Consider the following 22,170-nt stretch of genomic DNA (forward strand, 5'->3'; position numbering starts at 1 on the left):
TTCTTATAACTTTCTAGCAATTTGGTGTATCTTCCATATAATTCGCCGTTTACATGATTTTTTTTTCTTTCAATATCGTGTCCCATCCCCAAATGACGTCACCTTTTCTCCCAAAATATATTGTGGTACACATACCTATACAGAGACTTGGTTCTCTCTCCTTTTGAAGCTAAGGAATATGTAAGATCTGAGTAAAACCGGAAGAATTTCCTGTAAATGAGTAATAAAAGGTTTTCTGTATTCAGACTACCCTCAAAATAATTCTGGATCCTGTCATCACTCCTAACTAAAATCGTGGATACTACCTTGCAATTATTTGTCCTCTTGCCATGCAAGCTCGTGCCATGATTCTCAGCATCATGCGATTTTACTACAATGCAAAATAGACCCAATCTAAGTCCTAAATACTAATTCATTTAGAATTGTTTCTCTTGCGATACTATAAAGGTTAAAGAAACCAGTACATATACGTAATGCTTTGCTTTAATAAAACTGACTTTAGGAACTGCACAAGAAATAATCCAGAGTCCATAGTGAGGAAAATTAGTTGATGGTAAATTTATCGCCGAACTACTAAAGTTAAGACAAACTGTTTGGCAACGAGCCAAATTAAGGTCCTTTCTTGACGCCGACTAATATCTTCAACAGTTCAAACTTCAGGTGAAAATGCAACATGTATTGAAAAATAAGGTTTACAAAACACTTAAGCTAACTGCACCAAATCGTATTGAATATACCAGACACATTACATTAAAATTTACCAAAGAGACACATCTTAAAAGATCATAGTGCTGAGTCGGACTCGCTCAGCAAAAACTCCCGTTGTTCACTCTCGTATTTGACGTCATCCCTAAAAAAAAGCCCTGTAAAGAATATACTAGAGACTGTTTCACTCCTTCAAAATCACCCAGAAGTTCGAAGCTAACCTAAAAACTAAAGTTTTAATGTAAACACTAAAACAAAATAGAATTGATTATGCAATGAAAACATAAAGCGCTTAATGATATTAATGTTTTATATAAATAAGGCATTAGCGTTTCTTAGTCCTGGGTTTTATGTTTTAGAATGGAAAATATTTGTCACAAGGCAGTTGCTTAGAGAAAACGTCTTTGAACATTATAGACCGTGGATGGATAGTCACTGGATTGCAGCTATTGCTGCAACCATACCCCCTTCTTTTGTCTCACGAACAATAAACAAGGCTACTACAGATTTAGGCCCTGTAACAAAGGCGAATTCTAACATGCAATTATAATCATATAATCTCTTGAATTCTTGTGCATTAGACACAGAAAGCTTTATTATGCAGCTTTGTAAGGTTAATCCACAAATGTGTTTTTTGTTGTTTTTTTTATGATTTTTGGTGCTTTTGTACGAACTTTCGGTGTTTCCGAGTTTACAAAGGGCTCATTACTTCAATAAATTGTCAAAAATTCACTTAAGTACTTTATTCTTAGATAAAAACAATAGAATAAGATAAAGCAGAATAGAAATTAGTTTTTAAATTTAAGATCTGTTTTTCCTTTAGTAATCATACTTATCTGCTCCAGGCGGTGAACATTGAACAGATCTCTTTTCTTCACGTGATTTTAAATCAGTAAGGCTGAATCGTTTGACACTTCATTTGTTTGTTTACGTACAGTGTTTTCTAGGGGCACAACAAGTTACTTAGGGGGCAGTCATTTTTGTGTGTGTGTGTGTGTGTGTGGGAGGAGGCTGAAGCCTAAAAATGGGCTTTCCTAGGTCTCAGCATAGGCAGACCGTCTCAAAGACAAAGGGTTCATTTGCAAATTATCCCAGGGGGACTAGTTATCATTGAAAACTATTGAGAATTTGTGGTTTGACTATGAAATATGACTGAAAAGACTGTGAAACTTAGTCGGCCAGTCTGTTAATCAAAGCGGGTGGCACCAAAGGGACTCCCAGAGCGGCCAGGTTAATCAAATGACATTTATTTTAAACACATTTTCAGCGTTTTTCGAGCAGGTATGTTATAGCATTTTTAAGAACTGCCCTTTCCTGAATTTTATAAAAGAAAAATCTCTGTTTAATCGAAAAAACAAAATTCACACTTTCTGATGATGTGATTTTCAATAAAACTGAATATCTCTCTATCTGGCACAAATGAAAGAAATTTAAGGGTTTCTTGAAGATTCCTGGGAAATCAAGTGTCGACTTCTAGTTTTCTGTCGTTTATTCGGACAAGCTCTACAAGTTATGGTAGGACCGTCCAATCAATTCTAAATAGTTTTTCCACACAAACTAAAAAATTTTATGATGAACAGGATAAAGTGACTCTTTGAAGTATCGAATACCCTTCAGTGTTGGGAATGGATGTTGAGAGAGCAGCAGTTCCTCTGTTATTGCAGAAAGATTTTGAGCTTAGAATGGAAGTTGTATTCGTATGGTTACCTGGTCAGCGGGTAGGATGGTAGATAGAGTATCCTCCAAAGATTAAGATTTGTCTGCAGGAACCTCTATGACGAATATCTAATAAGTCATCCCTGGCAAACCTACTTGAACATTTGAAGTTTAGATGAATGCAAATCTGAGACTCTACAGCCCAAAATTCTAAGTTAGGTATTCTGGACTACTACCCATTTCTACTACATTTTTTTTTTTTTTTTTTTTTTTTTTTTTTTTTTTGCAGTATATTGGATTTTAGAAGACACTTTCGATTCCTGATGGATGCGAATTTCTATAAAAAAAAAGTACGATTTTAGGTATTTTTATAAATTGGAATGAAATATTAAATAAGAATATGCGATTGAAACGAGGTGAAATTTTGGTTCCAGGATGAAACTTTGGCTCTTATTTAAGCTTTGTATCTTCTTGAGGCTAAATGTAGTGGTTATTTGAATTTTTTTGTTCATTCCAACTCAAAGAGTATGTTAAAAAAAGACAAGTTATCGTTCTTTTGTTAGTCCGCTTACTAATGAGGTTAGAGAGCAATTGGAGTTACTTTATAGCTTATAAAGTATCTATCTATATGCTTTTCTCATATTGCTGTTTTTGGCATTGTTTAGCCAGTTTTTTAGTTGTTTTGCTATTTTTATGATTTTTTTTATGACTCCGAAATGCGAATTTGGCCCTTCGGGGCTTGTGATAGTCATTTTTTGAAATAAATATCTTATCTTATAAGCCTGAACACAAGTATACTTTATATCCCTTGGCACATTTGTGTCAGGGGCGTCATTTAGGGGGGGGGGGCTGGCTGAAGCTATAGCCCCACACTGATTTTAGGAGGAGTTCCAAATTAGCTGTGAGAATTTCTGTCAATTTGATTTGAACTGTGAAAAAAACAAATTGTGTAAAAAAAGTGTTCTCAATTAAAACAAATCCGTTTCTAATACAGTTGTACTTCACAACAATATACAGTGGGCGTCATTCTCAAACATATTTATTCATTATTCCTATTTCGTATATTGCAACACATATTTATTGACTTATTACAACAGCTATGGAGACCAACTATCATTGCAATCAAGTAATTGACCCAGGATCCGTAACAAAATAAAACTTGGCGGTTACGTGATTCTTGGGTAGTGGTCCCCTATACCAGGCCGTATTCAGGAGGGGGTGGGGGTGGTAGGCGTTTTGTACCCCCCCCCCCGAAATGTTTGTATGACTCGTAAAAACGTAATAAAAATGAATAAACAAATTTTTTGTGTGTTTTTTAAGTTTTTTTTTTACCACCCCCCGAAAAGAAATTCTTATTTAAAAAACTCTCCGAAACAAAAGTCCTGGATACAGCCTTGTCCCTTTATATATATGTATTACGCACTTTATATGTCTTTGAGTCTGATCGTGAATATGTTTTGACTCATTTCTGAGTCGTGTGTGACTCAGGTCTTCTCTGTTCCTGGACTTTGTAAATAAAACATTATTTTTTACAACGGCGGACTTTTTGCGCTCTAGCAGCCATAGACGTATTATTGTTAATAGGTACTAGACCATATGGGATTTTGTAAACTCTTTGTGCTTTTTATTCTTTGTCACCAGTCAACACGTTAAATTTGAAATTTGGTTTCATTCAAAATGGTTATTTCATGAATTTTGTTTTTGAAATTGTCTGGAAATTTAGCGTCTGGAATTTTAAAAAAAATCAAAGTGGGACTTTCCGACCATTAATTTTTTTAAATTTCAGGAAAGATAAGAAAAATATATTATATAAAAGGGCAATTCAAAGAATCATTACAAATCTTGCAGGACGGTACTTAATCTCACACACCAAAGATCATAACAAAACGAGAATATGAAAATGGACAGGATTTGTTAATAAGAGAGCTAAAAAGAAATTTTTCCAACAATCAAAGAACAAATATTTCGATTTCACAAATGAAAGGCCTTATCATCAGGAGGAGGGGGCGGGGTTTTGCTTGAACTAACTTATAAAAATGGTGAAAAAACATAACAAATGAGAGCCATACCAGAAAAACCTGAGCAATAAAAAAACTCAGATCTATCAATTGATGTTAATTAAAAAAATCTATGATGGGGGGAGGGGAATTTACTCTTCAACATCCAGGAAGTAAAAATTTGTTGTTTTTTCATTTTTATGTGAAAATACCAAACCAGTGTCATTAGCGGCCACTTTTAAGGTGGACAAGCCTGTATTATAGAATTTGTACTTCATGCCATTTATATTAACTGCCATAATCATTGACTGAACCTTGTGTTGGATGACTCCATTCAGAACTAGAGATGAATGGCATCTTTCTTCTCAGAGATATACTGTTTTATTGTGAATAGCAATAAACGCTACCAACTATTTGTTAATGCTCAAAAAGCAACCGGCATAACTGTACTTCAGCTGGAGAAACCATCTACTACAGTTGGCCATACCAAAATTGATTGGTGAGCAAAGTACTGAATAGACACAACTGTATTTTGGCCTTTTTATCAATTACCAGAACATCTAGTGACGGAGAATTGGCAGCTCAGGCCCACGAACTTGCAACCAGACTTCATACATTTGAATTTATATTTATACTCCATCTAGCGGAAAAATTTTCTGCCACAAACTTTGTCTGAGCAGCTGCGGGAGATAGACCTAGTTTTCTCTTGAGCTACTGGTCTTATTACAGGTACGCAAGATAAAATTATAGACATGCAAACTGATGATGTTGTTAATAAAATCTTTCATAGAGCAAAATAATCTTCTTGTAAGTGCAGTCTCACTGAAGACCTTGAGCACAATTCTCAGAATTCTGATTTTTCGTGTAAAAGACACAAAGCATGCACAGCAAGTAGCTTCCTGCTTATGTGATTTTGTAACAATGCGGACTTTGGAAAAAAGCAATCTTGCTGAAGTGAAAGAATCAACTAAAAATGTTTTGAGAAGGGATAATTTTCTCGTGACAGATAGATTGTGCTCCAAGTTTAAAAGCTGCTTTGTGAATGATTTTCCCCCGTTAGAGTTAATCTCAATAATAGTTGTCGATTTGCTGCACTTTATCATTACTAGCCGACTAGCTAGTGTAGCAGCAAATTAAAAACAATTTTTTATTATCACAACTCTGCTGGCCTTGCAAATGGATCTCGTGAGAAGACATATAGACTCATTAGCCAATAAGCCAAAAGATTTCTTTGAACTCTGTAATTGTCTGAAGGCAATAGTCAAATCTTCATTACTCTGCCTATCACAATGGCTAGTAATAAGAGATTCTTTTCTACACCAGGCCTGATTAAAACCTATCAGAGGCAATGCTATAGAGTTGCCTATAGTAAAGGCCATACGGCTCGAATGTTTTATTCTTATTTTTGTTTTTCCCAGAGACACTTCATATGGAAGGGGTCGTCGTAAAAACTTCAAAGGGGCTCATTTGATTTGAAATCGAAAGTTCTAGTGCCCTTTTTAAGGGTCAAAAGTGATTGGAAGGCAACGAACACCCTTTCCAAACCCACCATTTCCCCAATTAAAGAAAGCGCAACAAAAAAGTGATTTTTTTTTATCTAAATTCTCAAGGTTCCGATATTTTCAGCACAGATTTTTATTACTCATCGTTCAGGAAAGGTCTGATTCATCTACGTAAGAAAAAAAAAAAATCAAACCAAAAGTTTCCAAACACAAAGAGAAAGTAGCTTTTGTGTCGGCTCCACCGAAGCAGGTAATTAACCTTTTCCAAACCAAACGATAAACAACTACGAGCGTAGAAAATACCACAAAATGAAAACAAAATAAGCGAAGTGGTAAAAAAAATTACAGTATGTAGACGGTGAGAGCCGCCGTTTACCTCCCTCCCTCCGCCAAAAACATCCCTTAAGGAAAATATCCCGTGGAAAATAACACCTCACGGAAAATACCCCCCTCCCAGAAAATACCTACCCGTGTAAAATCCCCCCCCCCACAAAAAAAATACCTCTTGCGGTTGGTTAGTCTCCAATCACTTTCGGCTTATAAAAAAAGTCTAGAAATGCCTGGGATTATCAAACAATTTCTACCTCCATCCTCCTGTCGTCTCTCCCTTAGAGCTAATTCTGTATTTATTTGAAGGCTCAATGAGAGCTGAGATGTTTTGGCATCAAAATGCACCCTTTGAGGTATCTCCCTCTCTTCCTAGCTACAAAATAATCAGATAACCCCATTGCAGAAGTTTCAGTTCCTTTTCAAGTTTTTTTTTATTTGTCTATTGCTTACAGATAGTATTGTCATTCGGAAACATACAGAACTTTTTTGTGTGGGGGTTTTCTGGAGGATCTTTCATGAGAAGAAAGTATTTGCACCGGGGGGGGGGGCAAGATTTACACATAAATTCCTCTTTTCCACTTCCCTTAGAACTTCTCAATTAAACTAAAAAATAACACGACTCAAATAAGATTTTTAAAGTTTGAAAACCATAATTCCTGCACGGGGGTTATTCTAGGTGATGAGGTTGATATCGGTAGAGGAGGGGAAATTTTCCGCGGGGGGAGGGGATAAATGCTTAGACCCGCAGAAAGGGACAGGGTGAAGGGAACCCCATTAACAGACATAAAAAAGAGAAATAAATCTGGATTTAAGAGTTTATGACGTCCGATTTTCTTTGTTTTTGTGACAACAAAACAGAGCATTTTTATAAATCATCTTGACAGTAATTTATATAAAGACTTTAAAAAGCAAACAACTCCAACGAGGTTGAGCCTGTAAAGATTCTTACTTGTGTTTTACCCAATGTAAGTACGGTGGTTGAGTTGCACGAGGGTTCAGTTGCACGGTGGTTCAGTTGCATGGTGATTCAGTTGCACGGTGGTTCAGATACACGGTGCTTCAGTTGTAAGGTGGGTCAGTTGCACGGGGGTTCAGTTACATTGGGGTTCAGTTACACGGGGGTGTAGTTACATGGGTTGAGTTGCACTGGGGTGGAGTTACGCGAGGATTCAGTTAAAGGGGGTTTAGTTGCATGAGGGTTCAGTAGCACGAGGGTTCAGTTGCAAGGGGGTTCAGTTGCACGGTGGTTCAGTTGCGCGGTAGTTCAGTTACAGGGATTCAGTTACACGGTGGTTCATTAACAATGGAACCAATTTTAACAGGTATTTGTCTCTGCTGAGCTTAAGTTTAAAATGGTCTTTACTTTTCTTTGAAAAACTTAATTTTCGGAAAGTTTTTTTTTAATTAATTTGAGATCATCAGCGACAGAAGGCTCAGTGATCTGATGTTGATATTTAGTGAAAAGGCTCTTGTTAAATTGTTAGATTTCAATGCTATGGTTGATATTTTTAGAAAAATGAAACCTTGACCGCTCCCAGTGTAGCAATAAAACTGTAAATTACTTTCCAACTTAGATCATCTATGTATTCAATAAACACTTTTAAATGCTTCTTACTATTATTAGTCGATTTTTACAGAGACCTGTGCTAACCACTGTGAAGAAATATTGATCTTCAACAACTGTGAGACATTATCCAGACGGTTTAGGGGCCCACAGAGGTTACTTAGCCCCATCCCCCCCTTAGCTCAAAATTAAATGACGCCACTGATTTGTGTTAGAATGATCATGAATAAAGTTGATAATAGCCTACAATTAAAATGAAATGAAAATATTTCACTTAGAAGGATAAAACTTCTAATAATTCAGCGAACGTCGAAAAAAAAAATGATGAACTTTTTACACAAGTGAGAAGCCCAAATACTTTGACTTCGTATGCAGGAGCTTTAATTAGCAGGTAAAGAAAAAGAAAGGGGAATAAGAAAAAACATAGCTTAAACAAATTAATAGTTTTACATTCAAAGTTTAGTCATATAAGTGGAAAACTCAGATATAGACAATAGTATGTAGCAATCACCCTGCCTTGTATTTGTGCTGGAATTATCCCACTGGACTTGCTTAAAACCAAGAACAATAGTTCAGTAGATGTGAACTCCTTTCTTCTTCTTTTTCTATTCCATTTGTATTTTTTCTAACTTTTAAATTTTCGGTTACTATGGGCTAGAATCATTTCTTTGATAGGCTGTACTTGACACTGAACAATAGTTCAGTAGATGTGAGCTCCTTTCTTCTTTTTTTTCTATTGAATTTGTATTTTTTCTAACTTTTAAATTTTCGGTTAATATGGGCTAGAATCATTTCTTTTATAGGCTCTACTTGACACTGAACAATAGTTCAGTAGATGTGAGCTCCTTTCTTCTTCTTTTTCTATTGAATTTGTATTTTTTCTAACTTTTAAATTTTCGGTTACTATGGGCTAGAATCATTTCTTTGATAGGCTGTACTTGACACTGAACAATAGTTCAGTAGATGTGAGCTCCTTTCTTACTTTTTTTCTATTGAATTTGTATTTTTTCTAACTTTTAAATTTTCGGTTACTATGGGCTAGAATCATTTCTTTGATAGGCTGTACTTGACACTGAACAATAGTTCAGTAGATGTGAGCTCCTTTCTTCTTCTTTTTTCTATTGAATTTGTATTTTTTCTAACTTTTTAAATTTTCGGTTACTATGGCTATGGGCTAGAATCATTTCTTTGATAGGCTGTACTTGACACTGAACAATAGTTCAGTAGATGTGAGCTCCTTTCTTCTTCTTTTTTCTATTGAATTTGTATTTTTTCTAACTTTTAAATTTTCGGTTACTATGGGCTAGAATCATTTCTTTGATAGGCTGTACTTGCCACTGAACAATAGTTCAGTAGATGTGAGCTCCATTCTTCTTTTTTTTCTATTGAATTTTTATTTTTTCTAACTTTTAAATTTTCGGTTACTATGGGCTAGAATCATTTCTTTGATAGGCTGTACTTGCCACTGTACAATAGTTCATTAGATGTGAGCTCCTTTCTTCTTTTTTTTCTATTGAATTTGTATTTTTTCTAACTTTTAAATTTTCGGTTACTATGGGCTAGAATCATTTCTTTGATAGGCTGTACTTGACACTGAACAATAGTTCAGTAGATGTGAGCTCCTTTCTTCTTTTTTTCTATTGAATTTGTATTTTTTCTAACTTTTAAATTTTCGGTTACTATGGGCTAGAATCATTTCTTTGATAGGCTGTACTTGACACTGAACAATAGTTCAGTAGATGTGAGCTCCTTTCTTCTTTTTTTCTATTGAATTTGTATTTTTTCTAACTTTTAAATTTTCGGTTACTATGGGCTAGAATCATTTCTTTGATAGGCTGTACTTGACACTGAACAATAGTTCAGTAGATGTGAGCTCCTTTTCTTCTTTTTTTCTATTGAATTTGTATTTTTTCTAACTTTTAAATTTTCGGTTACTATGGGCATAGAATCATTTCTTTGATAGGCTGTACTTGACACTGAACAATAGTTCAGTAGATGTGAACTCCTTTCTTCTTCTTTTTTCTATTGAATTTGTATTTTTTCTAACTTTTAAATTTTCGGTTACTATGGGCTAGAATCATTTCTTTGATAGGCTGTACTTGACACTGAACAATAGTTCAGTAGATGTGAGCTCCTTTCTTATTTTTTTTCTATTGAATTTGTATTTTTTATAAATTTTAAATTTTCGGTTACTATGGGCTAGAATCATTTCTTTGATAGGCTGTACTTGACACTGAACAATAGTTCAGTAGATGTGAGCTCCTTTCTTCTTTTTTTTCTATTGAATTTGTATTTTTTCTAACTTTTAAATTTTCGGTTACTATGGTGCTAGAATCATTTCTTTGATAGGCTGTACTTGACACTGAACAATAGTTCAGTAGATGTGAGCTCCTTTCTTCTTTTTTTTCTATTGAATTTGTATTTTTTCTAACTTTTAAATTTTCGGTTACTATGGGCTAGAATCTTTTCTTTGATAGGCTGTACTTGACACTGAACAATAGTTCAGTAGATGTGAGCTCCTTTCTTATTTTTTTTTCTATTGAATTTGTATTTTTTCTAACTTTTAAATTTTCGGTTACTATGGGCTAGAATCATTTCTTTGATAGGCTGTACTTGACACTGAACAATAGTTCAGTAGATGTGAGCTCCTTTCTTATTTTTTTTTCTATTGAATTTGTATTTTTTCTAACTTTTAAATTTTCGGTTACTATGGGCTAGAATCATTTCTTTGATAGGCTGTACTTTACACTGAACAATAGTTCAGAAGATGTGAGCTCCTGTCTTCTTTTTTTTATATTGAATTTGTATTTTTTCTAACTTTTAAATTTTCGGTTACTATGGGCTAGAATCATTTCTTTGATAGGCTGTACTTGACACTGAACAATAGTTCAGTAGATGTGAACTCCTTTCTTCTTCTTTTTTCTATTGAATTTGTATTTTTTCTAACTTTTAAATTTTCGGTTACTATGGGCTAGAATCATTTCTTTGATAGGCTGTACTTGACACTGAACAATAGTTCAGTAGATGTGAGCTCCTTGCGTCTTTTATTTCTATTGAATTTGTATATTTTCTAACTTTTAAATTTTCGGTTACTATGGGCTAGAATCATTTCTTTGTTAGGCTGTACTTGACACTGAACAATAGTTCAGTAGATGTGAGCTCCTTTCTTCTTTTTTTCTATTGAATTTGTATTTTTTCTAACTTTTAAATTTTCGGTTACTATGGGCTAGAATCATTTCTTTGATAGGTTGTACTTGACACTGAACAATAGTTCAGTAGATGTGAGCTCCTTTCTTCTTTTTTTTCTATTGAATTTGTATTTTTTCTAACTTTTAAATTTTCGGTTACTATGGGCTAGAATCATTTCTTTGATAGGCTGTACTTGACACTGAACAATAGTTCAGTAGATGTGAGCTCCTTTCTTCTTTTTTGTGTATTGAATTTGTATTTTTTCTAACTTTTAAATTTTCGGTTACTATGGGCTAGAATCATTTCTTTGATAGGCTCTACTTGACACTGAACAATAGTTCAGTAGATGTGAGCTCCATTCTTCTTTTTTTTCTATTGAATTTGTATTTTTTCTAACTTTTAAATTTTCGGTTACTATGGGCTAGAATCATTTCTTTGATAGGTTGTACTTGACACTGAACAATAGTTCAGTAGATGTGAGCTCCTTTCTTCTTTTTTTTCTATTGAATTTGTATTTTTTCTAACTTTTAAATTTTCGGTTACTATGGGCTAGAATCATTTCTTTGATAGGCTGTACTTGACACTGAACAATAGTTCAGTAGATGTGAACTCCTTTCTTCTTTTTTTTTCTATTGAATTTGTATTTTTTCTAACTTTTAAATTTTCGGTTACTATGGGCTAGAATCATTTCTTTGATAGGTTGTACTTGACACTGAACAATAGTTCAGTAGATGTGAGCTCCTTTCTTCTTTTTTTTCTATTGAATTTGTATTTTTTCTAACTTTTAAATTTTCGGTTACTATGGGCTAGAATCATTTCTTTGATAGGCTGTACTTGACACTGAACAATAGTTCAGTATATGTGAGCTCCATTCTTCTTTTTTTTATATTGAATTTGTATTTTTTCTAACTTTTAAATTTTCGGTTACTATGGGCTAGAATCATTTCTTTGATAGGTTGTACTTGACACTGAACAATAGTTCAGTAGATGTGAGCTCCTTTCTTCTTTTTTTTCTATTGAATTTGTATTTTTTCTAACTTTTAAATTTTCGGTTACTATGGGCTAGAATCATTTCTTTGATAGGTTGTACTTGACACTGAACAATAGTTCAGTAGATGTGAGCTCCTTTCTTCTTTTTTTTCTATTGAATTTGTATTTTTTCTAACTTTTAAATTTTCGGTTACTATGGGCTAGAATCATTTCTTTGATAGGTTGTACTTGACACTGAACAATAGTTCAGTAGATGTGAGCTCCTTTCTTCTTTTTTTTCTATTGAATTTGTATTTTTTCTAACTTTTAAATTTTCGGTTACTATGGGCTAGAATCATTTCTTTGATAGGATGTACTTGACACTTAACAATAGTTCAGTAGATGTGAGCTCCTTTCTTATTTTTTTTCTATTGAATTTGTATTTTTTCTAACTTTTAAATTTTCGGTTACTATGGGCTAGAATCATTTCTTTGATAGGCTGTACTTGACACTGAACAATAGTTCAGTAGATGTGAGCTCCGTTCTTCTTTTTTTTCTATTGAATTTGTATTTTTTCTAACTTTTAAATTTTCGGTTACTATGGGCTAGAATCATTTCTTTGATAGGTTGTACTTGACACTGAACAATAGTTCAGTAGATGTGAGCTCCTTTCTTCTTTTTTTTCTATTGAATTTGTATTTTTTCTAACTTTTAAATTTTCGGTTACTATGGGCTAGAATCATTTCTTTGATAGGCTGTACTTGACACTGAACAATAGTTCAGTAGATGTGAGCTCCTTTCTTCTTTTTTTTTTCTATTGAATTTGTATTTTTTCTAACTTTTAAATTTTCGGTTACTATGGGCTAGAATCATTTCTTTGATAGGCTGTACTTGCCACTGAACAATAGTTCAGTAGATGTGAGCTCCTTTCTTCTTTTTTTTCTATTGAATGTGTATTTTTTCTAACTTTTAAATTTTCGGTTACTATGGGCTAGAATCATTTCTTTGATAGGCTGTACTTGACACTGAACAATAGTTCAGTAGATGTGAGCTCCTTTCTTATTTTTTTTCTATTGAATTTGTATATTTTCTAACTTTTAAATTTTCGGTTACTATGGGCTAGAATCATTTCTTTGATAGGCTGTACTTGACACTGAACAATAGTTCAGTAGATGTGAGCTCCTTTCTTCTTTTTTTTCTATTGAATTTGTATTTTTTCTAAATTTTAAATTTTCGGTTACTATGGGCTAGAATCATTTCTTTGATAGGCTCTACTTGACACTGAACAATAGTTCAGTAGATGTGAGCTCCATTCTTCTTTTTTTTATATTGAATTTTTATTTTTTCTAACTTTTAAATTTTCGGTTACTATGGGCTAGAATCATTTCTTTGATAGGCTGTACTTGACACTGAACAATAGTTAAGTAGATGTGAGCTCCTTTCTTATTTTTTTTATATTGAATTTGTATTTTTTCTAACTTTTAAATTTTCGGTTACTATGGGCTAGAATCATTTCTTTGATAGGCTGTACTTGACACTGAACAATAGTTCAGTAGATGTGAGCTCCTTTCTTCTTTTTTTTTCTATTGAATTTGTATTTTTTCTAACTTTTAAATTTTCGGTTACTATGGGCTATGGGCTAGAATCATTTCTTTGATAGGCTGTACTTGACACTGAACAATAGTTAAGTAGATGTGAGCTCCTTTCTTATATTTTTTCTATTTAATTTGTTTTTTTTCTTACTTTTAAATTTTCGGTTACTATGGGCTATGGGCTATAATAATTTATTTGATAGGATGTACTTGACACTTAAAAATAGTTAAGTATATGTGAGCTCCTTTCTTATTTTTTTTCTATTGAATTTGTATTTTTTCTAACTTTTAAATTTTCGTTTACTATGGGATAGAATCATTTCTTTGATAGGCTGTACTTGACACTGAACAATAGTTCAGTAGATGTGAGCTCCTTTCTTCTTTTTTTTATATTGAATTTGTATTTTTTCTAACTTTTAAATTTTCGGTTACTATGGGCTATGGGCTAGAATCATTTCTTTGATAGGCTGTACTTGACACTGAACAATAGTTCAGTAGATGTGAGCTCCTTTCTTCTTTTTTTTCTATTGAATTTGTATTTTTTCTAACTTTTAAATTTTCGGTTACTATGGGCTATAATCATTTCTTTGATAGGCTGTACTTGACACTGAACAATAGTTCAGTTGTTGTGAGCTCCATTCTTCTTTTTTTTCTATTGAATTTGTATTTTTTATAACTTTTAAATTTTCGGTTACTATGGGCTAGAATCATTTCTTTGATAGGCTGTACTTGACACTGAACAATAGTTCAGTAGATGTGAGCTCCTTTCTTCTTTTTTTTCTATTGAATTTGTATTTTTTCTAACTTTTAAATTTTCGGTTACTATGGGCTAGAATCATTTCTTTGATAGTCTGTACTTGACACTGCAACCATATTCACCAGAAGCAAACACCATGTTTAAGTCTAATTATCTAAACCGATTGACTGATAGCTACTATTGTTGCCACCATCCTCGTCAGATAGTTGTTAGTTAGTCTTGTTAGTTGTGATTGTTTAACTGTTCAATCATTGCAATGCTTTTTCTATTCAGGCAATAAGTATATGATCTTACCTATCAGTGTTTTCCAGCTTTCTACGGCATATCTTTTTAATGAAATCACCAACGGGATCAGCATTGTCACACTTAGACAAAACTGTTACAGCAACAAATGCAAAGAGCAAAGGAATAGAGCCAATGTAAAAAAGAAAGGAGTATTCTATCCCTTTCACTATACCATCAGCAAGCATTGACAGGGGAATGGTTAGCGACATTGCCAGAGTACCAACAAGTGATGAAGTTAGGAAGCAACCCCTGTAATGACGTAATATATTGTTAAGTGTCAAGGGCTGGGCATCAAAATATATTAAACCTATTTTTCTACAATTTTATCTATATAAAAACAGTTGAATTTCAGAAAAACGACTGAAAAACAGAAGTTAATGAAAACTACAAAAAAAAAAAAAAACAGTAACAAAACAAAACCATCAAAATCTTAAAGAAACAAGGAAGAAGAATATCAAAAGTAAACAACTACAGGCAATTAGAAAAGAACAAACATACTGTTAAGAGATAGAAAAAAATTTATTAATGCTTACAAGCTGTCACTTTGACTCGTTGAACTGTACGGGAGGTAAGTAGTAAGTTAGTAAGTATGACAGCACTAGACCCTCAAGGCCCAAACTGGCTGCGCTGATCTCCATTTCGTGGTCCTTCAGCCAGGAAGTGTAATGGGGCGCTAGATTAAAAAAGGCACTAGATATGTGTGAAAAATTACTGTTCGATTTAGTTTCAGTTATGATATCCTTCATAATCAAACTATCTTAGTTTTTAATGCTGAGCCAGAGAGCCATAACTCAAATCTGCATCTACATGATGAATCATTGTAATCGTCCTTAAACCTTGTCCTTCTTCCTGGAAGTTATGTTTGGGTTTCATCACTTCAGAAGATAAGTACAATACATCTGAACGATTTTAGAAATGTATAAACGAAGGTTCCCATCCAGAGATGCGAGAAATGATTCCTGGGAGAATTTCTAAGGAATTTAAATGCATTAAACAGTTCGCTCTAAAGTAACCGAAACTCTAAAAACGGAATTTTGATATGAGTTAGATATATCAGAAGAAGTGGCTTATTATGCTGATTCCAAATATATAATGTTCATTAAGTTTTGTGTTGCCCATCAAAAGCTACGAGTTGCCCATCTCCTCCTAGCGAAAAGAATGTACCAGCTGCCGAAACGAAGGAAGAGGAGAAGATAACTTCAGAAGGAGCAGCTATTCAAGAATCCAAAATGGATCCAACCTCTAGCGAGAATAAAGATGAGCTGAAATCTCTGAACGAAAAGAATGTACCAGCTGCAGAAACGAAGGAAGAGTAGGAGATAACTTCAGAAGGAGCAGCTATTCAAGAATCCAAAATGGATCTAACCTCTAGCGAGAATAAAGATGAGCTGAAATCTCCTCTGAGCGAAAAGAATGTACCAGCTGCCGAAACGAAGGAAGAGGAGAAGATAACTTCAGCAGGAGCAGCTATTCAAGAATCCAAAATGGATCCAACCTCTAGCGAGAATAAAGATGAGCTGAACTCTCCTCTGAGCGAAAAGAATGTACCAGCTGCCGAACATCAGGAAGAGTAGGAGATAACTACAGAAGGATCATATATTCAAGAATCAAAAATGTATCAAACAACGCTCGAGACTAAAGATGAGCTGAAATCTCCTCTGAGCGACAAGACTCTACCAGATGCCGAAACGAAGGAAGAGGAGAAGATAACTTCAGAAGGAGAAGCTATTCAAGAATCCAAAATGGATCCAACCTCTAGCGAGAATAAAGAGGAGCTGAAATCTCCTCTGAGCGAAAAGAATGTACCAGCTGCCGAAACGAAGGACGAGGAGTAGATAACTACAGAAGGAGCAGCTATTCAAGAATCCAAAATGGATCCAACCTCTAGCGAAAATAAAGAGGAGCTGAAATCTCATCCAAGAAAAAAGAATGACAGGGAGTCTGAGCAATTCAGAAAGCTTTTTATTGGAGGTCTTGACTACAAAACTACAGAAGATATACTAAAATCCCATTTTTAGCAATGCGGTGAGATTGTAGATGTTGATGTTATGAGAGATCCAAAAACAAAAAGATCTCGCGGTTTTGGATTTATAACATATTCAAAAGCTGCAATGGTTGATGCTGCACTAGAGTCTAGACCTCACAAAGTTAACAGCAGAGAAGTAGAACCCAAGAGCTCGATGCCAAGCGATATATTCTACAGCGAAGATGCACAGCGATATATTCTACAGCGAAGATGCTAAAGAAACTAGTCAAACAGGTTTTTTCAACGGAGATTTCCTATGCTGAGGACCGCAAACAGTGATTTATCACTGCGTTTACAATTTTGAAACTTTAGATTTTTGGGATTTAAGGGGGAAAATGGTAGCTAGGTTAGGTTACGTATTTGAATATCTGCTACGCTTATAAGGAAAACACATGAGAAATATACAACTTTGACTATATATTTGCACATTAGGGTTGGGGGTTGGTATTCAGTTTAATTTTTAAGGTTTATTTTTTTTATCGGAAATATAATAAAAGATATTATTTAACGATATTCTAATTCTTAAGAAATGCTTAGAAGCTAAGGTAGTTTACGTAGAAAAACGAACAAAACTCGCAACTCAACTCCTTTAGAGAGCTCATTGGAAAACCTGAAGCACAAAGTTAAAAGCGGGGAAGTGGAACCCAAGAGAGCTGTTCCTAGAGAGCTCATTGAAAAACCTGAAGCGGGTGCCACTGTGAAAAATATATTCATGGGTGGATTGAAGGAAGACGTAGAAGACGAGGATCTTCGAGATTATTTCGGAAAATATGGCACAATCACTGATGCTGCTATTGTTTCAGATAATAACAAGTTAAAAGCGGATCTATACTGTCCTTGAAACAGCCGGGATTGAACCTCAATCCCGAAAGTTTTTAGACCCGATTATATCCACTGTATTTTTTTTTTGAATATTCAAAGTACATATGATAGAAAATGTAATAGAAAATGACATCATAGCCCAGGTAAGAAAATCTCACTCAAATATTATGTTGCTCTTTACTTTCACATTTAAAATGACGAAATTCAGTACACGCCTAGAGTTGGGGCTATTGAGAAGGAAGCTTGTTAAGAAAACAATTCCAATTCAGAATATGCAGAGAATTGTAGTTGATACATTTTGAAGGTGCTTCCGCAGTACTTCAACCCCCCACCCCGAATGTGCGAGATCATGGCCCAAATTAAATATTTTTAAAAAATTTTGCCATGCTTCAATCTTGTTTCAACCCGTTTACCCGTAAATTGAATCAATGCTGACGAAATAAAATAAGGAAAACACATGAGAAATATATAACTTCGACTATATATTTGCACATTAGGGTCGGGGGTTGGTATTCAGTTTAATTTTAAGGTTTTTTTTATCAGAAATATAATAAAAGATATGCATTTAACGATATTCAATTTCTTAAGAAATGCTTAGAAGCTAAGGTAGTTTACGTAGAAAAACGAACAAAACTCGCAACTCAACTCCTTTAGAGAGCTCATTGGAAAACCTGAAGCACAAAGTTAAAAGCGGGGAAGTGGAACCCAAGAGAGCTGTTCCTAGAGAGCTCATTGAAAAACCTGAAGCGGGTGCCACTGTGAAAAATATATTCATGGGTGGATTGAAGGAAGACGTAGAAGACGAGGATCTTCGAGATTATTTCGGAAAATATGGCACAATCACTGATGCTGCTATTGTTTCAGATAATAACAAGTTAAAAGCGGATCTATACTGTCCTTGAAACAGCCGGGATTGAACCTCAATCCCGAAAGTTTTTAGACCCGATTATATCCACTGTATTTTTTTTTTGAATATTCAAAGTACATATGATAGAAAATGTAATAGAAAATGACATCATAGCCCAGGTAAGAAAATCTCACTCAAATATTATGTTGCTCTTTACTTTCACATTTAAAATGACGAAATTCAGTACACGCCTAGAGTTGGGGCTATTGAGAAGGAAGCTTGTTAAGAAAACAATTCCAATTCAGAATATGCAGAGAAATTGTAGTTGATACATTTTGAAGGTGCTTCCGCAGTACTTCAACCCCCCACCCCGAATGTGCGAGATCATGGCCCAAATTAAATATTTTTAAAAAATTTTGCCATGCTTCAATCTTGTTTCAACCCGTTTACCCGTAAATTGAATCAATGCTGACGAAATAAAATAAGGAAAACACATGAGAAATATATAACTTCGACTATATATTTGCACATTAGGGTCGGGGGTTGGTATTCAGTTTAATTTTAAGGTTTTTTTTATCAGAAATATAATAAAAGATATGCATTTAACGATATTCAATTTCTTAAGAAATGCTTAGAAGCTAAGGTATTTTACGTAGAAAAACGAACAAAACTCGGAAATCAACTCCTTTTAAATAAACAATTGTGTTCCGAGAGAGCTCATTGGAAAACCTGAAGCACAAAGTTAACAGCAGAGAAGTGGAACCCAAGAGAGCTGTTCCTAGAGAGCTCATTGGAAAAACTGAAGCGGGTGCCACTGTGAAAAAGATATTCATTGGTGGATTGAAGGAAGACGTTGAAGACGAGGACCTTCGAGATTATTTTGGAATATATGGCATAATCACTGATGCTGCTGTTGTTTTAGATAATAACGGCTCTATACTTTCCTTGCAACAGCCAGGATCGAACCTCAATCTCGAAACTTTCTAGACGCGGTTGTATCCACTGTGCTATTACAAGGTATTTTTTTTTAATATTCAAAGTACATGTGATAGAAAATGTAAGAGAAAATGACATCATAGCCCAGGTAAGAAAATCTCACTCAAATATTATGTTGCTCTTTACTTTCACATTTAAAATAACGAAATTCAGAACACGCCTAGAGTTGGGGCTATTGAGAAGGAAGCTTGTTAAGAAAACAATTCCAATTCAGAATATACAGAGAAATTGTAGTTGATACATTTTGAAGGTGCTTCCTCAGTACTTCAACCCCTCATCCCGAATGCGCGAGATCATGGCCCAAATTAAATTTTTTTTCAAAAATTTTGCCATGCTTCAATCTTGTTTCAACCCGTTTACCCGTAAATTGAATCAATGGTGAAGAAATCAAAATAAGAAAAACACATGAGAAATATATAACTTCGACTATATATTTGCACATTAGGGTCGGGGGTTGGTAATCAGTTTAATTTTTAAGGTTTATTTTTTTTATCAGAAATATAATAAAAGATATGTATTTAACGATATTCAATTTCTTAAGAAATGCTTAGAAGCTATGGTTTTTTACGTAGAAAAACGAACAAAACTCGCAAATCAACTCCTTTTAAATAAACAATAGTGTTCCGAGAGAGCTCATTGGAAAACCTGAAGCACAAAGTTAACAGCAGAGAAGTGGAACCCAAGAGAGCTGTTCCTAGAGAGCTCATTGGAAAAACTGAAGCGGGTGCCACTGTGAAAAAGATATTCATTGGTGGATTGAAGGAAGACGTTGAAGACGAGGACCTTCGAGATTATTTTGGAATATATGGCATAATCACTGATGCTGCTGTTGTTTTAGATAATAACGGCTCTATACTTTCCTTGCAACAGCCAGGATCGAACCTCAATCTCGAAACTTTCTAGACGCGGTTGTATCCACTGTGCTATTACAAGGTATTTTTTTTTTAATATTCAAAGTACATATGATAGAAAATGTAAGAGAAAATGACATCATAGCCCAGGTAAGAAAATCTCACTCAAATATTATGTTGCTCTTTACTTTCACATTTAAAATAACGAAATTCAGTACACGCCTAGAGTTGGGGCTATTGAGAAGGAAGCTTGTTAAGAAAACAATTCCAATTCAGAATATGCAGAGAAATTGTAGTTGATACATTTTGAAGGTGCTTCCGCAGTTCTTCAACCCCCCACCCCGAATGTGCGAGATCATGGCCCAAATTAAATATTTTTCAAAAATTTTGCCATGCTTCAATCTTTTTTCAACCCGTTTCACCGTAAATTGAATCAATGCTGACGAAATCAAAATAAGGAAAACACATGAGAAATATATAACTTCGACTATATATTTGCACATTAGGGTCGGGGGTTGGTATTCAGTTTAATTTTTAAGGTTTTTTTTTCATCAGAAATATAATAAAAGATATGTATTTAACGATATTCAATTTCTTAAGAAATGCTTAGAAGCTAAGGTATTTTACGTAGAAAAACGAACAAAACTCGCAAATCAACTGCTTTTAAATAAACAATTGTGTTCCGAGAGAGCTCATTGGAAAACCTGAAGCACAAAGTTAACATCAGAGAAGTGGAACCCAAGAGAGCTGTTCCTAGAGAGCTCATTGGAAAAACTGAAGCGGGTGCCACTGTGAAAAAGATATTCATTGGTGGATTGAAGGAAGACGTTGAAGACAAGGACCTTCGAGATTATTTTGGAATATATGGCATAATCACTGATGCTGCTATTGTTTTAGATAATAACGGCTCTATACTTTCCTTGCAACAGCCAGGATCGAACCTCAATCTCAAAACTTTCTAGACGCGGTTGTATCCACTGTGCTATTGCAAGGTATTTTTTTTAAATATTCAAAGTACATATGATAGAAAATGTAAGAGAAAATGACATCATAGCCCAGGTAAGAAAATCTCACTCAAATATTATGTTGCTCTTTACTTTCACATTTAAAATAACGAAATTCAGTACACGCCTAGAGTTGGGGCTATTGAGAAGGAAGCTTGTTAAGAAAACAATTCCAATTCAGAATATGCAGAGAAATTGTAGTTGATACATTTTGAAGGTGCTTCCGCAGTTCTTCAACCCCCCACCCCGAATGTGCGAGATCATGGCCCAAATTAAATATTTTTCAAAAATTTTGCCATGCTTCAATCTTTTTTCAACCCGTTTCACCGTAAATTGAATCAATGCTGACGAAATCAAAATAAGGAAAACACATGAGAAATATATAACTTCGACTATATATTTGCACATTAGGGTCGGGGGTTGGTATTCAGTTTAATTTTTAAGGTTTTTTTTTCATCAGAAATATAATAAAAGATATGTATTTAACGATATTCAATTTCTTAAGAAATGCTTAGAAGCTAAGGTATTTTACGTAGAAAAACGAACAAAACTCGCAAATCAACTGCTTTTAAATAAACAATTGTGTTCCGAGAGAGCTCATTGGAAAACCTGAAGCACAAAGTTAACATCAGAGAAGTGGAACCCAAGAGAGCTGTTCCTAGAGAGCTCATTGGAAAAACTGAAGCGGGTGCCACTGTGAAAAAGATATTCATTGGTGGATTGAAGGAAGACGTTGAAGACAAGGACCTTCGAGATTATTTTGGAATATATGGCATAATCACTGATGCTGCTATTGTTTTAGATAATAACGGCTCTATACTTTCCTTGCAACAGCCAGGATCGAACCTCAATCTCAAAACTTTCTAGACGCGGTTGTATCCACTGTGCTATTGCAAGGTATTTTTTTTAAATATTCAAAGTACATATGATAGAAAATGTAAGAGAAAATGACATCATAGCCCAGGTAAGAAAATCTCACTCAAATATTATGTTGCTCTTTACTTTCACATTTAAAATAAAGAAATTCAGAACACGCCTAGAGTTGGGGCTATTGAGAAGGAAGCTTGTTAAGAAAACA

At 34.4% G+C, this 22,170-nt stretch overlaps 2 protein-coding genes across 2 annotated transcripts in view; one reads left to right on the forward strand and one right to left on the reverse strand.

Annotated features, from left to right (window-relative positions):
* Window positions 1–661: 661 nt before the first annotated feature.
* Window positions 662–22,170, reverse strand: part of LOC148940055 (solute carrier family 35 member F5) — a 107,296-nt gene continuing 85,787 nt past the window's right edge. The window contains exons 13-14 of the mRNA XM_089106062.1: window positions 14,556–14,795; window positions 662–850 (exon numbers count right to left, since the gene is read on the reverse strand). Of these exons, the coding sequence (XP_088962188.1) occupies window positions 784–850; window positions 14,556–14,795 (307 nt within the window). The 3' untranslated portion in view covers window positions 662–783. The remainder of the gene's footprint in view (window positions 851–14,555; window positions 14,796–22,170) is intronic.
* Window positions 16,236–17,536, forward strand: LOC148940056 (heterogeneous nuclear ribonucleoprotein A1, A2/B1 homolog). The gene is given in 3 exon segments (XM_089106198.1): window positions 16,236–16,708; window position 17,005; window positions 17,211–17,536. Coding segments are annotated over 3 exon segments (495 nt in total). The 5' UTR covers window positions 16,236–16,417; the 3' UTR covers window positions 17,414–17,536.

This window comes from Artemia sp. Qi Xiang Cuo, chromosome 20 (assembly GCF_049724085.1).
Source record: "Artemia sp. Qi Xiang Cuo chromosome 20, ASM4972408v1, whole genome shotgun sequence".
NCBI lineage: Eukaryota > Metazoa > Arthropoda > Branchiopoda > Anostraca > Artemiidae > Artemia > Artemia sp. Qi Xiang Cuo.